This window comes from Panthera uncia, chromosome D4 (assembly GCF_023721935.1).
Source record: "Panthera uncia isolate 11264 chromosome D4, Puncia_PCG_1.0, whole genome shotgun sequence".
In the NCBI taxonomy this organism is placed as follows: Eukaryota; Metazoa; Chordata; class Mammalia; order Carnivora; family Felidae; genus Panthera; species Panthera uncia.
Window position 1 is genome coordinate 86,399,518 of NC_064807.1, and position 20,375 is coordinate 86,419,892.

The 20,375-nt window shown below is 56.8% G+C and overlaps 2 protein-coding genes across 2 annotated transcripts; one reads left to right on the forward strand and one right to left on the reverse strand.

Moving 5' to 3' along the window:
- Positions 1–6: 6 nt before the first annotated feature.
- On the forward strand, positions 7–11,869 carry ABL1 (ABL proto-oncogene 1, non-receptor tyrosine kinase). Its single transcript, XM_049630267.1, has 5 exons — positions 7–1,653; positions 3,978–4,130; positions 5,325–5,414; positions 5,765–5,929; positions 8,298–11,869. Exons 1-5 carry the CDS (start codon positions 1,545–1,547, stop codon positions 10,013–10,015), a joined length of 2,235 nt encoding a protein of 744 aa, XP_049486224.1. The 5' UTR covers positions 7–1,544; the 3' UTR covers positions 10,016–11,869.
- A 5,355-nt stretch (positions 11,870–17,224) lies between these two features.
- On the reverse strand, positions 17,225–17,707 carry QRFP (pyroglutamylated RFamide peptide). The gene has a single exon (XM_049630323.1). The coding sequence runs from the start codon at positions 17,705–17,707 to the stop codon at positions 17,312–17,314; it is 396 nt and encodes a 131-aa protein (XP_049486280.1). The 3' UTR covers positions 17,225–17,311.
- Positions 17,708–20,375: the final 2,668 nt, after the last annotated feature.

Genomic DNA, 20,375 nt, shown 5'->3' on the forward strand with positions numbered 1-20,375 from the left:
TCCGTGCTCCCCGGGGAGGCAGAGCGCTCGGTGTCACCAGGAGTGACCTCCCCCGCGGGGGGGGGGGGCTGGCGTCGCGCCCACACCGCCCCGCGGGTACAGCCGGCGCGTGGCTTTTGTTTCCGAGCGGCGTGTTTTCTGCGCCCGCCCCCCCTTCCCTTTATTTCATTCTCCACTTAGCTTGCCGTCCTCCGGTCCGGGGACGCGTCCACGATTGTCAGGACGGCGTCAGTGCGGTCCTGAATTAAGCGCCTTTGCCGTTCTAAAGCCTGGAGGGCTTTGACCTTCAAGCGGGCCGCAATTATCTTGCTGTTCGCATTCTTTGCTGGTGGAAATGGCTTCCTGGCAAAGGAGGGTTCTGTCCGAGCAGGACAGAACCCGATGGGCTTTGCCGGTGACTTTTATACAAGACGTTCTCCACGCCACCGCCCTGAACTTTCCTCCCCAATTAACTCAAGCATGAGACCCGTACATGAGATTTCACAGCGAGGGACGAGAGTAGAATGTGTGAGACGTTGGCGCTTCCTTGTAAGACAGATTTCCTGTGCTGCACGAGAGCCTGATTCCGATGCGCCTGTCACTCAAAGGGTGAACCCTCTGAGGCTGCAAATTGAGATTTCTTGACTTGTGGTTCACTTTGCATGGCTACGTCTGTCCCCCCTTCATTTCACAGACTTAAAACGCTTTACCAAAATCCTATTAGGCACAAGTCTTCTGTATTTAATTGCTCTCTGATTGCTGACGATCAGGAGATCTTACCTTCAGCCATCGCCTAAAGGTGCTGCCTCGTCGCATCCCCCTGTTGCGTTTTGCCTTGTGATTTCATGGTTAACATCCGTGAACCAGAGATTAGACTCCCACCTCCTTGGGAGAATCCGGAGGCGAGAGGAAGCCGATTATACGGGAGAGAATTTTTAGGATACGTTCAGATACGCATCAGGAGGAAATAGGAAAGTAGGAAACACAGTTTGGAGAGGAGGAGGGGGCGGAGTGCTATGGGCTTTATTTTATTTTGTCCTCTGTCAAGTCTGGATAGGCCACATGGAGACTCCCTCCGATGGAAGTTTCTCCCAGTTGAGGACTGGCTGGTGCCTTCGTCCCCCGTGCCTGCCGTAGAGCCGTCCTAACCCAGCAGACCCTTAGGTGATTGCAGATAGGCAGGTGTGAGTTAAAGCGCTTCACGTATTAAGTCACGACCACTCACGACAAGCCTACGAAGTAGGCACTGCCATCATCTTCGTGTTACGGGTGCGGTAACTGAGGCCCAGGGTAATGAGCTTGCTCCCGCCCACCCTCTGCTACCTCTCCCCGCGGTGGGAGCCCGGGCGGATGCTGAGGCACGGGCACAGGTTCCTGGGGGACTGGACGCGGTCGCCGGGAGGGCGCCTTCCCTCAGTGGCGGTGGATTTGCGGAGCCGGGAACGCGATAGCCACAACTCTCACGGCTGAACTCTCTCTCTTTCCCCAGAGATCTTGCTGCCCGAAACTGCCTGGTAGGGGAGAACCACTTGGTGAAGGTGGCTGATTTCGGCCTGAGCAGGTTAATGACAGGGGATACGTACACAGCCCACGCCGGGGCCAAGTTCCCCATCAAGTGGACAGCGCCAGAAAGCCTGGCCTACAACAAGTTCTCCATCAAGTCCGACGTCTGGGGTAAGGGCTGCCGCTGCGGCTCCCGGTCGGCCCTCACCCGCAAGCGTGGGCTCCTTGTCCCGGTTTTCTTTGTCTCCTTGCCTTTCGCTGCCTCCCTCTCACTCCTTCATTTGTTTTCCTTCATCCCTTAATTCTCTTTCTTACCGTTTTTTTCCTTTCTCACCTTACAGTCTTCGCTCCCCTGTTTTCTCCAAAATGAAGTAAAAGCGGAGTTTTCTTCCAAAATAATTCAGGTTGCCTTCCCCCCGCCCCCTAACTTCCCATCTCCAGCCCGAGCTTACTGCTTGGGTTTGTGGGGGCACTTAGCCCAGCCTGCAGGCACCCACGATTTTCTGTAGTTTGGTTTGGGCTTTACATAGGATATTGCCCCCTGAAGCTTCATGTGCCAGTATTTGATTTGTGTCTTTTGTTAAAGAACTTGTTACAGCAGGTAGTAAGCATACGCTGAAGAAGCATATGCTCATTGCACAATGAGCCCGAGGTACGCGTCACCCAGCTTTACCGGCCGTCGCCTCATGGCGCTCCTGAACCCTGTACCCCGCCCCCTGCCCCGACCCTTACTATCTTGAAGCAGACCCCCGATAGCATTTGATTTTGTCCATAAATACTTCAGTATGAGTCTCTTAAAGGTGTCTCTTTTTTATTCTTGTAACCACATCGCCCTTCCTCCCCGAATTGATCGTCATTTTGAATATTACGATGCAGTCAGTGTTCACATTTCCAGTTGAGTGTTCGTAGTCCCGCTGTTGTGGTCCGTTTGAGTTGAGATCCGGATACTGTCCACACAAGGTGGACGGTTGATGCCCCGTCAGTGCCCTCTGGTCTGCAGGCTCCCTCTCCGTATTTGCCTTTCGCTCGCTCGCTGTTTGTGGAAGAAACCTCACGTGTCCTTGCAAGTCTCCCACGCTGTACCCCGTGCTGTGATTTAATGCGTTCCTCTGTCTTCGGTACCCCTACTAAATGGGCAGTGGGATCTGGACAGTTTGGTCACGTTCGGGTTTGACTTTTTTCTTTTAGCAGGAGCACTGGGCGCGCTGTGCCGCGCTTCGTAGCTGCACAGTGCTCGATTTGCTCTCTTTTTTGTGATTTCAGCAGTTTCTAATCCCCAGTGCCGAGATCCACTGATTTATTAGGGGTTGCCAGACGGTAATTCTCGAATGCTGTCACTCCTCGTTCCCGGCTTAGCTCAGTACGGCTGTCAGACGAAACCCTCATCTGCTGTGGGGTTACTTCAGGGTATAGTTCACACAGGAAAGGCCGCATAGTTGTTTGTCTCCTTGCCCGGGCTTACCAGGGGTCACGCAAACGAGCTAGTTTTTTAATACCCTCGGATGGTGACCAAGTACATTTTTGGGGTTTTTTGGGTTTTTTCCTTTTGTGATGATATATATGTATATATATGTATGACACGTTTAGATGTATTTGATGTGTTTTAATCCACGGTAGTTCTTCTCCTTATTGATAAGCAGAGTGTCTCCTGTTTGGCCAGTTTGCTCCCTTTTGACAAGACCCCTTGTAGTCTTTGATGGCGTCTGTGCTGTCTAGAGTGATTAAGATATTCCAGGTTCGTTCCTGCCCTGAACCTGAATCATGCATTCTCCAAGGGGTCCTTGGATCCCTTCAGTGGGATCTGGGATTTCAAGCCTACAATCTGGGCTTTCAAAGATTTTGTAAGATTTTTATGAAATGTTTAGAGTTGGAAGGGGCCCTGGAGATAATCTCATATGCCCCGAAAGGAGACGTGGCCCGTCTGAGACCCTTAGCCAGGTGATCTCAAAACTAGGAGTAGAAATGGCGTCCTGATCTCCAGCCCTAGGTTCCCTGCATCACAAATCCCAGTAAAGATGGTCACCTTACCTCAGAGACCCTGGAGAGTCCGATCAGTACAGTCTCTTCTCCCCTGCGGTGCGTTTTAGTCTGGTTCTGTCCTGGGCTGTTGGTCGTTAAAGGCCTGGTAAAATGTTGGTGTCTGGCCTGCTTCTGAGGGTGTGGTGGCTGCTGCTTTTTTTTTTTTTTTTTTTTAAATGTTTATTTTTGAGAGAGAGCCCAAGTGGGGGAGGGGCAGAGAGAAGAGGGGAGACACAGAATCCGAAGCTGGCTCCAGGCTCTGAGCTGTCATCACAGAGCCCGACACAGGGCTCGAACCCACGAACCGTGAGATCATGGCCTGAGCCGAAGTCGGATCCTTAACCGACTGAGCCACCCAGGCGCCCCCTGAGGGCATAGGTGCTTATAATGTCCACTACACGGGTAACCAATTTCAAATGCAGGAGAGTTAAATTTGCCACATCTTGAACAACCTTCCTCTCTCTTTTTCCTTGCAGCATTTGGAGTACTGCTTTGGGAAATTGCTACCTACGGTATGTCACCTTACCCAGGAATTGACCTGTCCCAGGTATACGAGCTGCTAGAGAAAGACTATCGCATGGAACGCCCGGAAGGCTGCCCAGAGAAGGTCTACGAACTCATGCGAGCATGTGAGTCTTCCCCAGCCGGTGGTAAAACTTCTGTGTGGGCTTTGTAAGAAATTCCCGTGCAGGAGTGTTTTCCTAAAGTAAAAAAGTATTTCCCTTCTTGTCTTTATTCACATTCTTCAGAAGCAACTAATATAACAGCTGCATGCTTACTCAGATTCCGTGTCTCTATACACGTTATTTATACATAGTATTTATGTGTGAGGCTCTTTCTGTTTTTCATGCAAAAATGGGATGGATGGATACCAAACTTAGATTTCTTATTTAAAAATGCAAATTCCTGGGCCCTGCCTCCAAACATTCTGCTGTAATAGGTAAATACTCCCGGTGACATTTACCTGGGTTGGTTTTATTTCGTGTGTGTGTGTGTGTGTGTGTGTGTGTAAAACAACTCCCTCAACTTTTTTTGCACACAGCCGTAAGGCTCACGTCAGTTTCATGTCCATATTTCAAAGATCCCGTCCTCTCTCCATCCCCTTATTTTTATACAGCTGTTTAGCTTGCCGTTAAATGATGTATTCATCCATCTCTTCCCCTTTTGATGGACATTTCCTTGTTTTACACCTGTGTTTGGCTTTTGCCATCGTGAGCAAAGCCAGGATGAACGCCCTCCTACGTAGACATCCGTACATTGTGCCGGTAGTTGTGGCAGTTGACCTGTTGGTCCAAAGAGTTATTTGCGTGTTAAATTCTGAAAGATTTTACCGAATTGTTTTCCAGGAAAGGTGTACCAATTTATATTCCCACCAGAAGTGTAGGAGAGTTAATTCTGCATCCTTACCAACACGAGCCTCCGTCAGTCCATCATCCTCATGTTAACCTTGTTTTAATTAGCCTTTCTGTACTGGTGAGGACTTTAGACTTTGATAACCCAGAAGTGAGGGTCAAATGGAAGCCACGTGACTCCGTGATTCTCTGCACTTGATTGAGTGGGGCCGGGGAAAAGATTTATAAATGCACTTCTTGCTGTCACAACTCTCTGGGGCTCTACAGTCCATATTCCTGCCAGTATCTAAGGTCTTTTCGCATTCTTAATGTCTGTGGCAGGACACGGTGACATTTGTCACTTGTCCCAGCACAAGATGGTTAGCAAGATGTGGGGTGCTTCTTTCATCACCAGATCTTCCTGGAGAATTACTAGCCCCACACTTGTTAGCAGGGCCTCATGCGTGGTCTGCCTGGGTCTCGTCTGTCCAGGTTGGCAGTGGAATCCCTCCGACCGGCCCTCCTTTGCTGAAATCCACCAAGCCTTTGAGACCATGTTCCAAGAGTCCAGCATATCAGATGGTAAAGTGCCCATTCCTGGGGGTGCCTGCAGTGGGGCGAGAGGTTGGGATGGAAGGGACGGCCGGGCGGGGCTCCAGCCCGGTGGAGCTCTTCACTTCCGGCTAGAAGAGCCCCAGGCCAGCAAGTTATCTGAGACCAGAAGGCCGGGCAGAGGCGTGGAGCGTGGAGATCTCTGTCTTGTGGCCACGCACCTTTCTGGAAAGTACCGAGTGCGGTTTTCTCAGCATCTGCGTCTCTTTTTCTGTACCTGCGCGTGGATGACCACTCTTGCCTGAGAAACAGAGAGAACGCCAGACTGACGCCATTACTAACGGCCGCTGATTTTTGTTTTTGTTTTCGGTGGTTCTTAGAAGTGGAAAAGGAACTGGGGAAAAAAGGTGTGCGAGGGGTTGCGAGTACTTTGCTGCAGGCCCCAGAGCTGCCCACCAAGACGAGAACGTCTAGGAGAGCCGCGGAGCACAAAGACCCCGCTGACGTGCCCGAGACGCCCCACTCCAAGGGCCCAGGAGAGACCGGTACGTCCCCCCACCCCCACCAGGCCCAGAGGGGTCCACGCCGTCAGGGCCAGCGTAGGCGGATGGGAAGCAGTGAGTGCGCCTGCATGGCGGGCGGGCTAACTCTAATTCCTTGTCAGTGGTCCAGCTTGAAAAGAAGAAGGTTCCCCACGGCGGCCCACCCTCCTCCTGGGAATCATCAGGAACCATTGGCTTCGGTAGTTAGCTCAGTCAGGTAGGCACAGGTGCTGATGAAACCGATGGGGAAGACAAACCCGCCTTCTCGTGGATTATTCACGGCATTTGTGGTTGCTCTTGCAGGGCAGATACAGCAACAGTAAACATTGAACCAGGTAGAGAGCAGCTTGTGGCAAAAACGCTGGTACGAACAGCTCCCTGGGACGGACGGAGCCAAGAGACGCCCGTGGCACAGAGCCGGCGTCCGCGCCTGGTCTCTGACGCAAAATCCTGTCGGCCACCGTTCCCTAGACGAGCCAGCGAGGTGGGGGTGGTGCGGGGGTCTCAGGATGCTCGCAGGAATGCTGCTCGCAGATGGGGACCTGGTGGCCCCCGTGCGCCGTGCTCTCCTTTGAGTTAGGACATGCTTGTGGAGCGCTTGCCCCCCCGTCCCCCCCCCAAACCCCAGAAATCTGGGTTCGTAGAGGCTCCTAGGGGATGCTCTGATGGACCACAGACCGAGCGAGTGGGAAGGGGCACGGCAAAGCCCGAATTATGGGATGTTTAGCCATAGCAGGATCTGTAGTCCCAGGATTCCCCCTTTTTTTTTTTTATGTTGTGTGCCCATGTCAGTTAAAAAAACAAACAAAAAAAGATGGGAAGCCTGGGTGTAGATGTGTATGACTGTGCAAATATGTGTAACTTAAAATATACCAAAAACGTACACTTAGAAGGTTTATATAAGAAAAGAAATCCAAATTATGATGTTTTCCCTCCACACCCCCCGGGTCGCCCTGCTCACCCACCCTGGAGGCCATGGCATAGAGACCATCCAGAACCTTGGACCTTTGTCCTTCTGTCGGGTGTCATGATTTTGGCAATTCAGTGGTGGGAATGGGGAGAGGCCACCGTGGAAACTTCAGGCTTATGAGAAGCCCGGTGATACACAGCCCTGTTCATTTTCGGCCGTCGGGATTCGCGTGTCGTCTCCTGGTGAGCCGAGAGTGCCGGCTTTTGGGTCCTGCGATGGGGCTGCGCACGGGTCGTTAGAATCTCACTTTCTCTGCCTTCTTCTGCTGGATTGAGGTTTGGGGAGGTCCTCAGCTTTCCCCGAGCCGGGTGTCCTGCGTGCCACCCGGTGTCCTGAGGGGCGCCCCCTTGTACCTCTGCTGCGGTTAAGGACGCCCCCTGTGCTGCTCGGGTGCTGACAGAAAACCGCTCTCCTCACAGCCACCCCCTGAGGGCGACTTCTGTCATTCACTGGCCCCGAGCTTGGCAACACCAGAAAGATTTCTTAGGAGCTATTATTCGTGTGTAAAGAATGCCCATTTAAACATCTGTAAAGGTCAGTCCTTGTTTGCCAAGCATAATAGCCCATTGTCGCTGCGGTGAGCGTCCCCTTCCCTTCAGGCCCCACCTCCGAGGAACCATGATTGGCAGGTCCGTGGGGCGCGGGGCCTGACCCTTTGCTCGGCCTTGTCGTGGGTTTCACGCCCCAGACAGTGGCACGGAGGGGACTCTGTGCTGTAAAGGAAGCCCCGGTGCAGGGGTGACAAGTGCTGTGGCTTTCTGTGCTGCCGTCCTCAAGGAGAGAGACCCGTGCTCTTCCTAATAACACCAGTAGTGACAGGGGAAACAGTGAGCCACTACGTGCCAGAAGCTGGGACAGATCCTCCTTATGTTGCATTGTATTCACACAGCCACGCTGCGGGTGGGTCTTTCTTCTTGCTTTTAGTGTTCACTTATTTATTTTGAGAGAGTGTGAGCATGGGGAGCAGTCAGAGAGGGAGGAGGGGGGGGGAGAGAGAGAGAGAAAGAAAGAGAGAGAGAATATCCCGAGCAGGCTTCGTGCCGTCCGCACAAAGCCCGACACGGGGCTCGATCTCACAAACCATGAGACCGTGACCTGAGCCCAGGTCAAGAGGCGGACTCTTAACCGACTCACCCAGGCGCCCCGTCTACGGGTGGGTTTTGTTTCTCCATTTCGTAGATGAGAACGCTGAGGATGTGTGGAGAGGCGTCCCTTGCCTAGGCCTCGCGGCTGGGGGGCGGGGGGCAGGGGGGAGGGTGGCAGAGCTGGTGCTCACGCGCAGGCCTGTCCGGGCCCAGAACCCGTGGCTGGTCCTCTGGGGAGCCGGTGGCCAGCCCCAGATTCCCCCTCACAAAGGAGCCTCTAGTCTGAAGCTGTTAAACTCTTCCCACTGTGTTTCAGATCCTCTGGACCACGAGCCCCCTGTGTCTCCACTGCTCCCTCGAAAAGAACGAGGTCCCCAGGATGGCGGCCTGAATGAGGATGAGCGCCTGCTTCCCAAAGACAAAAAGACCAACTTGTTCAGTGCCTTGATCAAGAAGAAGAAGAAAACGGCCCCAACGCCCCCGAAACGCAGCAGCTCCTTCCGGGAGATGGACGGCCAGCCCGAGCGCAAGGGGGCTGGCGAGGAAGAGGGCCGAGAAACCAGCAACGGGGCACCGGCTCTCCCACCCTCGGATGCAGCCGAGCCAGCCAAGTCCCCAAAGCCCAGCAGCGGGGCTGGCGTCCCCAACGGAGCCTTCCGTGAGTCCGGGGGTGCAGGTTTCCGGTCTCCCCACCTGTGGAAAAAGTCCAGTACGCTGACCAGCAGCCGCCTAGCAGCCAGCGAGGAGGAGAGTGGCGGCAGCTCCAGCAAGCGCTTCCTGCGGTCCTGCTCGGCCTCCTGCGTGCCCCACGGAGCCAGGGACACCGAGTGGAGGTCCGTCACACTGCCTCGGGACCTGCAGTCCACGGGCAGGCAGTTCGACTCGTCCACGTTTGGAGGGCACAAAAGCGAGAAGCCGGCTCTGCCTCGGAAGCGGGCGAGTGAGAACAGGTCCGACCAGGCGGCCAGAGGCACGGTGACTCCCCCACCCAGGCTGGTGAAAAAGACCGAGGAAGCAGCCGATGAGGTCTTTCGAGACGCGGGGGAGTCCAGCCCCGGCTCCAGCCCCCCAAGTCTGACTCCAAAACTCCTCCGCAGGCAGGTCACGGGGGCTCCTTCCTCTGGCCTTCCCCACAAGGACGAGACCGCCAAGTCCGGTGCCTTGGGGACACCTGTCACAGCTGAGCCGGTGCCCCCCGCCAGCAGAGCAGGGCCAGGTGCGTCCGGAGGGACCGGCAAGGCCCCCGCCGAGGAGCCCAGAGCGAGGAGGCACAAGCCTTCCTCCGAGTCCCCAGGGAGAGACAAGGGGAAACTGTCCAAGCTCAAACCTGCCCCACCGCCCCCGCCGCCGGCCTCCGTGGGGAAAGCCGGGAAGCCCGCTCAGAACCCAACCCAGGAAGCAGCCGGGGAGGCCAGCACTGGCGGGAAAACGAAAGCCGCGGCTGTGGTCGTGGATGCTGTGAACAGTGACGCCATCAAGGCCAGTCCGCTGGGAGAGGGCGTCAAAAAGCCCGCGCTCCCATCCGTGCCAAAGCCGCAGTCGTCCAGCAAGCCAGCGGGGGCCCCAGCCGGCGCGGCGCCCGCCCCCTCCACGTTGCCATCAGCAGCCTCCGCCCTGGCCGGGGACCAGCCCGCGTCTACTGCCTTCATCCCTCTCATATCGACCCGCGTGTCTCTTCGGAAAACCCGCCAGCCTCCGGAGCGGATCGCCAGCGGCACCATCACCAAGAGCGTGGTCCTGGACGGCACCGAGGCCCTGTGCCTGGCCATCTCCAAGAACTCCGAGCAGATGGCCAGCCATAGCGCCGTGCTGGAAGCCGGCAAAAACCTGTACACGTTCTGCGTGAGCTATGTGGATTCCATCCAGCAGATGAGGAACAAATTCGCCTTCCGCGAGGCCATCAACAAACTGGAGAATAATCTCCGGGAGCTTCAGATCTGCCCGGCGACAGCAGGGAGTGGCCCGGCGGCCACTCAGGACTTCAGCAAACTCCTCAGCTCCGTGAAGGAGATCAGTGACATCGTACAGAGGTAGCAGAAGCCGGGCGTGAGGCCGGCCGGAGCCGCCTGCAGTGCGTGAAGGCTTCCCCATGCCTGCGACAGTGGCCGACACCAGACCAGTGAGTTGGGACCTTGGCCCGGGAGCGCTGCGCCACACGGAGCCAAGGGCCACTGTGGAACACAGCCCGACTACCTGTGTTTTGTGCCAACTGTCCCGCACTTCCCCCTCCCCCAGCCCGGGCTCCCTGAGTCGCCTCTGTCCCGAGTTCTATCTGTGGAGTTCCTGCTCTGTGGACTCCGGTCGGCCCGCCGGCCGCCTCCCCACATAGTGCTCCAGAACTGAGCTCTTCCGGCCAGGGGTGAAAGCAGATGAGCATATTTCCTTTCCGCTGGTCTTTCTGGAGGCCCTCCTCTGGGTATGCCTTCTCCTCCGCTTCCCGCAGGAAACGAGCGCCCCGAACAGGAGCCTTGTCACCGAGGCCCGAGGAACTGTCCTCCCCACCTACCCCATGGAGGGAGCCGGCGCAGAAGACCCGTCTCCAGAACTACATCCTGGGAAGCGCTTGCCAGCTGGTCACTCTGCCCTCCGTAGCTGCTGGGGGCTGGTGCCCTCACATCGCTCCGTGTGAAGGACAGCTCTTGATTTGGGGGGTGAAACGGGGTGCTAAAACCAGCCGGCCCTTGGGTCCTTGCTGTCTTGTGGCACTGCTCGGCCTGGATGGAAAGCTGGAGTCTGAAGGGTAGGAGGGTCACAGTCCGGCGTGCAGGGTCAGGGGAGGCAGGCAGGGTGGCTGGCTGGGGGAACAGCTGGTACCCAGATGGCCCGGGGCTGGGCCCAGCCTACCTTTTCAGGCTTCCAGGTGCCCAGAAAAGGCACTTGGTCTTGATTTCTGACCGATCTTCTCCTCCCTTGTACTCCTCTGAGACCAAGTAGATTCATGCAGAGCTCTTTCCTGTGTGACAAGCCAACCTTTAGTTTTCCGGAGCATTTCACGGCTCTGAGCTCAGCCCAGTCGCCTCCGGCACAGAAGGACCGGCCGCCAGCGCACGGGAGGAGGAGGACTGTGGCACCAAAGCCCCAACCGTTGCTGGCTGTGCGCTAAGAGGCCAATGTCCTGTTGAATCGCCACGAGCAACCAACACGCAACCCACTGTTTCTGCTGGGGTTTTCAGGGATGGAGAAAACCACAAACAGATGAAGCCCAGAAAGTGTCTCCAAGAGCAGGCCTCGGTCTCCTCTCCCCAGGCTGCCCAGGACCAGGCTCTCCAGCCAGGGGCCCAGGCCGCCTTGACCTTGACCTAGAGCAGCTGCTGAAGGAGGGGGGCAGGCACCTGCCTGGGCCCCCTGCCGGGCCCAGGCGCGACCACCTTCCACCCCCGTACCCCCGTGACCTCACACCGGCCTCATCACCCGAACTTGTTCTTTATTTCTCTGGCAGAGATGGTTCCCTCTGCATCGATTTGTGCTGTCCTCACAGCTCATCACCTCTTTGCCCCCTCCCCCCCCCAGACTTCTGTGTCACACAGACTGAGGGAGGTGCTAGAACACCACCAGCGGCCTTGCAGACAAAGCAAAACCGACCCCACCCAGGTCCCCTCGACCGCCTCTTTCTATAAGGTACTGATTTTTTTTTTGTTCACATGACGTGCCACTATATTTTGCATTTATATCTCGGTATTACACTCTTTTATAGACTTGCTCTTTTATAAATGACATGTAAATAGTTTTCCACTATTTTTCCTTCTCAAATGCTTATGGTGTCTTTTTTTTTTTTTTTTTTTTTTTTTTTTGGTCCAGTACATTTTGTTTCTGTATATGACTCTGTTTTTTGAATCCACATCTCTCCGTAGTATTTTTTAAATAAATGTTTACAACGTTAGAACTCGGGCAGATGGGTCTGGTCTGTCATTTTCCCTGTCCCCCCGGGCTGTGGTGTGCAGACGGGAGGGAGGGGGGTTCCTCGTTGCCCTCAAGGGGCTGGAGGCTCCGGGGTGGGTTTTACAGGAGTGCAGTGGGAATCCTGCATCCGGGCATCTTCCTCGGCCTGCCAAATGCGGTTTCCCTCCCTGCCCTGGCCTCCGGCCCTTCTTGCACCCTTGACACGGATCTGCCCGCAGCACTGGGCGTGGGCCCTGCTTCCAAATCGGGAGGAAGAGGAGTCCAAGGGCTGTTCCAGCTGTCAGGCCGTCACAGCGTCATTGAATCGGGAGGAAGTACGTCCTGGGCTCCACTGGCCTGGAAGCGTTAGTCCCTCCACAGGTGCGCCTTTTTCCTCTGCCTGTGACCCCGCCTCGGCTCCCCACCGGCCCCCGAAGCGCCCCTCGCGCGCTGTGACCCACCCACTCCGTGTCTCCTTTCTCTGTGTGCACGAGGAGGGGCAGGGGGCCTGGAAATGCCACCTGCAGCGCCGTGGCCTCTCCCAGCCCCCCACCGAGGGGACCGAGGGGACCGAGGGGGCACGTGCGGCCGTTTCCTCGTCTTGGCCTGCATTTAACGCCAGCTGACAGCTTGGAAAGTGGCAGTCGGGGAAGTGAGTGGTGCTGTCTGATAATGATACTTATTAAGCCAGCAGCCTTGTCAGGGGACACGGGTCCTGCTCACCAGAGCGTGTGCAGGACCACGGTTGAGTGGACCCTCTGAGGCCGCCGTGCTGCCTGTCTCGGGCCAGAGGTGAGGCCGCCGGCCTGCGGTGAGGGCTGGTGGGACCGCGGGGTGTGCCCGCACCCGGGGGCTGCAGGAGCCCCTCCCTCATTTCACGGAGGCCCGGGCCACGCCGTGTCCAGGCCCCAGCTCTCCCAAGTCAGGGGGCTTTCCTCGAGGGACAGCTCTGGCGTCGGAAAGAAGACGCACAGTGACTTGGAGTGACGGCCACAACCGACGGCTGCTTCCTCCGTGCCAGACGTGGGCCCGGCCCAGAGTCTTCACGGAGCCCTCTTAGAGCACATTGTCCCGTTTTCTTGACGCCCAGCAGTGAGGCTGCAGCCGGGCACGGCTCTCGCCTGGTGTCCCGTGCCTGTCACCGCAGTGGCTGTGCCAGGGGGAAGTACAGGTCTTCTCTCAAGAACATTCCGTGTGTCGCCCGAGCTTCAGAAACTTACTTGGGTCTAGCCGTTCCAGGCTGTTCTAGTGGTTCCTGCCCTTTGTCAGGTCACAGAGCCCTTTGAGGACTTCGCGCACCTGGATCGAGCCCCCGAAAACCCACGTACGTGCACACACGGTTTTCGGGTAATTTCGAGGCCTGCCCTCCAGGTCCGGAACCAAGGAGCGCCCGAGGGTCAAGCCTGCCAGAAGGGCCAGCAGCTGCCGTTGATGCTGTTTTCACAAAATCCAAGCCCAAACGTCGGAGTGAGGATCGCAGGAAAAAAACCCTCAGACTGAAAACCGCCCAGATGCCGTCAGCACAGAGGAGCAGAACGTTGCGATGTGTTCACATAGTGGGATGTTACGGAGCAGCGGAGACGAACACTCTTGGCCGCAACCCCGCGTGGACACGAGTCATGCGAACGTAACGTTGAACAGAAGCAGCCAGACAACGCAATAGCGATGCCAGAAACTTCCGTTTATTTACGGCAACACGGCTAGCCTGTGGTGTCGTGTTAGAAGTCAGGATGGAGGGCCGCGCCTGGTTGGGGTGCAGGGGAGCTCTTGGGGGGCAGGTGACACCGTGTTTCTCAGTCTGGGTCGTGCCGGCCAGTGGGTCTGTCACTTGGTGAAAATGGAACTGTGCGCAGAGTGGGAGCCCGTTCTCCATGTGTGTCATACCCCAGTGGGAGTTTTCTTAAAATCACAGCCCACACGTGGGCGTTCTCAGCCACTACAGATGTGCCGCGCGTTACCACGTGACAGCCTCTCACTTTTTTTTTCTAACGAGGGAGGTTCTGTCGCCGTTCGGCATTTGATGTGTGAGGAAGTTGAGACTCAGAGACGTGGGGCAGCTTGCCCCGGGTCACACAGCATGTGCTGCCATATTGTGCTGGACTAACTCGTCGATGGTGGTAGGTGGCCCCAGCGTGGCCAGCAGAAGAGGTCTGGGCTCCAGTCGGGCTCCTCCCTCCGTCGTGGAAGAAAAGAAAGTCCAGGATTGCAGCCAACCCAGCTTCTCAGGTGTCGGGATGTTTTGCGGGAGGCATTGCCAAATGGAGTGTCCTGGGGAATCAATTTGTAAATGTTGCCTTGGCACGGAAGGCGTCAGGTGGGACAAGACTGACCGGCCACGGTGTCCCTGTCATGCCTACCCACCTCCCTGATGGCGACCCAACATCGTGGGCAGGGCCCCAGCTCCCCGCTCGGAGGGTAAAAGCACCTTTCCTGACTTGGGGTCTTCAAGGGACTCTGTCCTGCAGCGTCTCTGGTCCTGGGGCAAAGTTAGGACAAGGTGGCTCCTTATTTACTTCAGCAGCTGCTGGATGGCCCGCTGCCTGCCCCATGAGCCTCCTTTTTTCTTAAAACGTTTTTATTAGTGTTTGAAACATAGGGGAAAATACAAAAATACTCCCCATCCAGTGTTTAGCTAGACGCCCAAGATGAAGGCTCTCGTGTGTGCGTCTTGCATCAACACCCGGAAAGGCTGCAGACAGGTGCCTGGGCTGGAGGAGACCATCCCATCACACCAGCTAGAGCAAACCCAGACAGGGAGCTTAATCTCTGCCTGCAAAGTCCATGTTTTCCAAAGAACCTCACCGTGACTAATCTGGAGAGCGTCCCCGCCAAGGAGGGCGCGGGGGGTGGCGTGAAAGGACCCCAAACCTCGACCAAGCCTCGGGGTAGAGCGAGGGGCGGGGAACTGAAGAGGTGGTGTCGCCAGATACAGCACGGGAGTGGACTGAACAGAGCAATGCCCTTAACGGTTTGATCGTTTAGATGTTCGGGGTTATTGCGCTCGAATGTACAAGCAACTGAAAGAATACCTTTGTTGCTGATGGTTGTTGAAGGGTGAAAGTGATGACAGGATATCCACCCCTCTGAAGGCCCTCCCCTTCCCCCTCTTTATCTCCGATTTCTCTGAGGTTAATCTCATCCTACTCAATTAGAAACCAGCCAGTATATTCCCAAACTGCGTGGTAAACACATGCCAGAGTAGCTCAGCCTCGGTGACCTCCAGGTTCCTGCAGTTAGTGACCATGGAGGTGGCTCCTTTCATTCTAAGAGTAGAAATTGGCCAAGTGAGGGTCACCAGGGCACCTGGCTGCAGGGTGGTCCTCTGCCCTCGGCCTTCGATCTGTCCTATCTCACCTGGTCTTTTCACAAGCATGTCCTCTGGCTTCCCTGCATGTGTCAGTGAGTGAAGGGAGGAGGGATCCAGCTTACTGCTCGCCCCCGCCCCAACGAAGTGGAAATGAGCCAAGACTGGGGCGAGAGCCTGGGCTGGGATTTCACTTCCTTCACGTGGCCACCCTGCGATGTCTATTCTCAGCTCCGGAACTGTCCTTGTTGGACACGCTGGGACTCATTTTCTCGAGGTTTACCCTCTGTGGCTTGAGGGCTGAGTGTTTGCCTCTCTTTACCAACAGACGAAGACCCCGGGATGTGTTCCATCCCCACCAGTCTGTCACATTAGCAGGACGCATCCCGGATCGTCCCTTCCCTGGACAGCGGTAGAAGCCAAAGGGAGTACGATGTGCCTCCCAGACTCCGTGTCGCTATCTGGCGCCTGTCCCGGCGGGGCGCGCGGAGGGGAGAAGCCGCGAGGAGCTCCAGGGGAAGGCAGCTCACTTTAACCCAAGGTGATGTTTGGATCCCTGTGTTCCTGTCCCACCCTGCCACCCAATTTCCGCGCCCCAGTCAGCTTGGCTCTTTTGTGGCTCAGATCTGTCACCCCCTAATGAAGTGGCTTTCTGGCTGCCGAGGATTGAGAGCTGCTGCTGGGGAATCTAAGTCACTAATAGAATGGAAAACACTGTGAAATGCTCCGAGGTGCCAAGCTGGGCCCAACCCAGTGTGGTTCTAAAAGGCTAATAAAAATCCACCAATTAATTGTGACAGCTCAATGGAAAATTATTCAATTGTGAACAGGGCCAAGCTGCAGCTCGAAAGGAGGAGGGGAGATGTTGCCATAGTAACATCAATCCAGGCTCTCATCTCAGCGGTCGAAGCCAGCCTGGGAGGGAGCAGGATCACGCGGCCGTATCTGACAGGGGATGGGATTGCAGGACACAGCAGAGCAGCGTTTGAAAGAGCTGCTCTGCCTTGCCCCAGGCCTGCAGCCACTCCAGGCTGAGCTCTGGCTTCCCCTGGGGTAGAGAAGTTGTTCTCAGAATGCTCTTTGCTTTGAGAAAGCCTCGGAAGGAGCAGTCGAGTGCAGCAGGAAAATACACCTCGTGCCGCGTTTCCCTCCGCCTTTGACCACTGGTATTACCAGCTGCCAATTAAGGGGATGCTGGGACAGGTGCGGGTGCCGGCAACACGATTTCCATCTCCCCAGAGTTAAGGCACTTGCAGCTCAGGAAAAACCCAGATTCCTGGGGGCACAGAGGACCTGTAGGCAAGAATCGGGTGAGCTAGCTTCCCATTACGGTTTTGCAGTTACAAGTTTTATTTCAAAAGACACACACGGCACATTCATATCCCGAACCCTCGAGGGGCAGCCTTGCCAGAGCAAAAATGTATTCTTGCCCTGTTCATCACCCACCAGACAGGTATACCGCCGAGCACGGGTATCAGAAGGGAAGGGGCAGCCGGGTCCGAACGACATCTCGACACCACAAGCAGGGTTTTCTTGCCAGAGGGGATCGTGTGTTAATGGGACGGAGAGCAAGACTGTTTCTGTTTCTGTTTTTTAACTTCCAGAACCGCACGCTACACCCGATGGAACACGCTGTCAGGGCTCCACTATGGATGGATGTCAGCTCCGGACGTCCCTGTGGAGACTGTCAAAACTTTGACTACCCCGCTGTCAGCATCAGCATCAGCCCACCTGCCTTCGGCTTAGCCAGCTTTGCTTATTCATATTCATGGCCCAGCCGCGTCCACCTCGCAGCTGACACCGCCCAGCCTCCGGGCCGCCAGCTCGGCCAGGGGACTGCTGAGACCCGACCACCCGGGAAGGGGGCTGGAACAGACGGCGGTCTGTGAGCTACATCAGGGCGGTGCTTGCTGGGATGCGGCTTGCTTCCTTTTTTGGACCCCGTCCAGGTTTTGGCCTCAGCAAAGTTGGAAATCAAAAGGAAGCACCCACCTAAGCCATCCTACTGCTAAGAACTCATTAGAATATTCCTCACGCCTTCTTAGTATTCTGGTCTTCCGGGCTCGAGGAGAAGACAGGGCAGGGGGGTTGGAAGCAGCAGCGGGGAGGGTCCACGGAGAAGCCCCTTCCAGGATGCCCTGGCCCCTTCACCGCCGGCCAAAGCGGAAGCTGAAGCCGCCTTTCTTCCTGCTGTAACCGCTGAGCTCCTCGGCCAGGGTCCCCAACGGGCCGCTAGCCTTGTCGCCATCCGCCAGGAGGAAGCCGGTCGCCTCGCTGCCGTCATCCTGCCTCCCAAACCGGACCCTGAAGCCAGCACGCTGCCTGCCGGACGTCTGCAGCTCCTTGGCCGTGACAAGCGGGCCCAGTGGGTGCGGAGCTCTCGGCCGCCGGGGGGAGCCCCGTGGGAGGGAGACTCGGTGTCCCCCGGGCAGGTGGGCCCAGCCCATTTCGCCTCTGACGCCACCCGCGGCGGCCTCTTCTGTGCCCAGCAGAGGAAAGCAGGCGCCCAGCGGCAGGAGGAGCAGGCAGTAAGGGCTTATCATCTGGCCCGGAGGAAAGAGAGGAACAAGTTACAGGCTGCACGCGTGGGCCTTGCATGACAACCTGTCAAGTGCTTCCCAGGGCCCGGGCAGCCATCAAAGGCTGGGGGATCAGCTGAGCCCAACTTGCAGGCAGCTTGAGGAAGTGTCACTATGCTGGGGGAGCAGGCCTTTATTTTCTTAGCAGGCTCAGGAGCTGATTGTACCAATTAGGCTGAGTCTCCTCTCCCGTGGTCCCCTGGATCTGACGGCCTTGGCAGCTTAGCATTCGGATAACCCCCCACTGCTGGGATGGCACACAGCCGGGCGGAGGTGGGGGGGGTGCCCATAGCCCCCGAGTGCTGCACAAACTTGGGCTCGGTCTCCTTTTATTATAATTAAAAAAAAAAAATTTTTTTAACGTTTGTTCATTTTTGAGAGACAGAGTATGAGCGGGGAAGGGGCAGAGAGAGAAAGAGGGACACAGAATCCGAAGCAGGCTCCAGGCTCTGAGCTGTCAGCGCTTAGCCCGACACGGGGCTCAAACTCACAGACTGTGAGATCATGACCTGAGCTGAAGTCGGAAGCTCAACCGACTGAGCCATCCAGGAGCCCCAAATAATTATTGACTCTTGGGCCACATCATCTCAGAGCCACAAGGTAGGGAATGAATAGCATCGATCTGTCTTAGTCTTCAACTCGATGCTAAACGGGTGTGGCTAAGCCGCGTAGCTGGGACACCTAATGTCTCTTTACCACGGAAACGAATTGCTCCCGGAAGCTGGAATGGATTTGATGTTCCTGGCCTAACATGCCCACCTGGGGAGAAGCATGTGGACGTGGCCAGGCTGTCAGTGATCCCTACAGAGCACCACCCACGTGCCAGGCCCTGAGCTAAAACCTGTGAGCCCCGTCCGTGTGACCTCGGCAGACTGTCCTCACAGTAAGCATGTTTTCAGCCGAGAAGACTGTCAAGAAGGCTAAGAGACTGGACCACAGCTAGAAAGTGAAGGCCCTGAGATTCATGATTCTAATGGCTGGACAGCTTGGCGCACCGGGTGTGTGGGCAGTGCTTTGTGGCCCTGTCCATCCGGTGCCGCCCTCACGTCCCTCCCGCAGGAGGGTCTCACTCCCTGTGACAGAGGGGGCCGTGCTCAAGCAGGTGACGTGCCCGAGACGTCACGGCTTTATAAGTGACAGAGCCGGGATTCAAGCCCAGGTCTAAGTGACTCAGAGCCACTACTCTACCCCGTGGATGGCAGTCCACGGGGGGATTTGAAACAGAAATAGAGCTTCCCAAAATGCCCCTGCTTCGGCAGCAATTGCTCATTCCCTCCTAAAGGAAGCCTTTCTGGTAATGACCATGGCGAGTCGGAGCTGGCTGGTGCTCTGAGGAGAGCTGAGGCTGGAAAAAAGAGCTGGTTCTGGAGAAGAGGCACGGGCTCCCCAGAGCTCTTTCCAGAAATGGCTCCCTTGAAGACATTTCAAAGGGAACTCAGCCAGAAAGCTTTGAAAAAGTCATAAAAGCAGCCTCCTCTCTACCCAAATCCAGCCCTCTAACTTCTATCACCTCCTCCCCCGGAGCTGAAGTCAAGTCTCGCCTGCTTCGGGAAAGCCTCTCCATCAGGGCCTGGGCGGAGTGGGGGGCTTTCCACAAGGCAGCCGGCAGCCCTGTGGGCCGGGCAGGATCCCATCTGGGGGACGACTCTGCCGGGAGATGGCCTCTGGGTCTCGAGAAAGGGTGCATCGATGCCTAGAAGGAAGTGGCTTCTCTCCCCTCGTCGGGGGCGGGTCGTGGACCCCTTCGAGAACAGGGGTGGTGGAAGTTGGGACATCCGCCACCGAAAATGGGCCCCAGCACGAGTCGGGACTTCAGTCCCCGACGTTGAGGACGAGGCAGGAAAAGCACCCGGGGGAGACGGAGGCTGAGCCCCGGAGGGCAGCCGTGGCCAATCTCAGGGCCGAGAGAGGAGGTGTTTGGTCACCACCTCCCTGACCTGGAGGAGGGGTCCAGCGAGCAGGGTTCCCTCTAGGGATGGCGTGGCTGTACTCACCGTGCTGCGGGCCTGCTCCCCAGGAGGGCTGCTGGGCAGGGCGCCTCCGGGCTCCTGTCTGGGAGGTGCGGCTCCGGGCTTCTCCCGCTTTATATAGGCCCCCGGGTAGATTTGCCGCCCTGTGGTCTGATTGCCGCACATTCCTGACCCTGGGATTCCATTGGGGACGCTGGTGGCCAAGGAGGGGGCACTGCTGCCGGCCTCGATAAAAGGCCCAACACAAACAGGATGTGGTCTGATGACGGGAGCCGAGGGGGCTGCCCTTTGCCCAGGCCTTGTCTCCAGCGGGGCAGCCAGCATCGTTAGCCAGCCATCGCGGGCACAGACCCTCGAGTCCCTCGGGAGAGGTGTGAGTGGCACACCCACCCTTACCCTTCACGGTCCTGAGTTCATCGCGTCTGCCTCACTCTTCGGAGAAGCAGGGTCGGGGGGAGGCGGTGTCCACCCCTCGCCCACCCACGCCCGACCCGCACAGCCGCTCCCGTGGGCAGTCAGGCGGGCAGCTGTATTGGGTGGCGTGGCCGTGGGCCTCACGAGGGAGGGCTGCTTCCTACGAGGGGGAATGCGGAAGGGGTTCGGAGCCCCCTGGCCCGTGTCCCCTGTACCACAGTCCATTTGTTCCTGAGAAGGGAAGCTGA

Bases quoted from the DNA above. Each gene is read 5' to 3' on its own strand.
- QRFP (XM_049630323.1), bottom strand. From the start codon at position 17,707: ATGATAAGCCCTTACTGCCTGCTCCTCCTGCCGCTGGGCGCCTGCTTT.
- ABL1 (XM_049630267.1), top strand. From the start codon at position 1,545: ATGACAGGGGATACGTACACAGCCCACGCCGGGGCCAAGTTCCCCATC. The intron at 1,654-3,977 runs GTAAGGGCTGCC...TTTTCCTTGCAG, and splicing joins CATCAAGTCCGACGTCTGGG to CATTTGGAGTACTGCTTTGG. The intron at 4,131-5,324 runs GTGAGTCTTCCC...TCGTCTGTCCAG, and splicing joins CTACGAACTCATGCGAGCAT to GTTGGCAGTGGAATCCCTCC.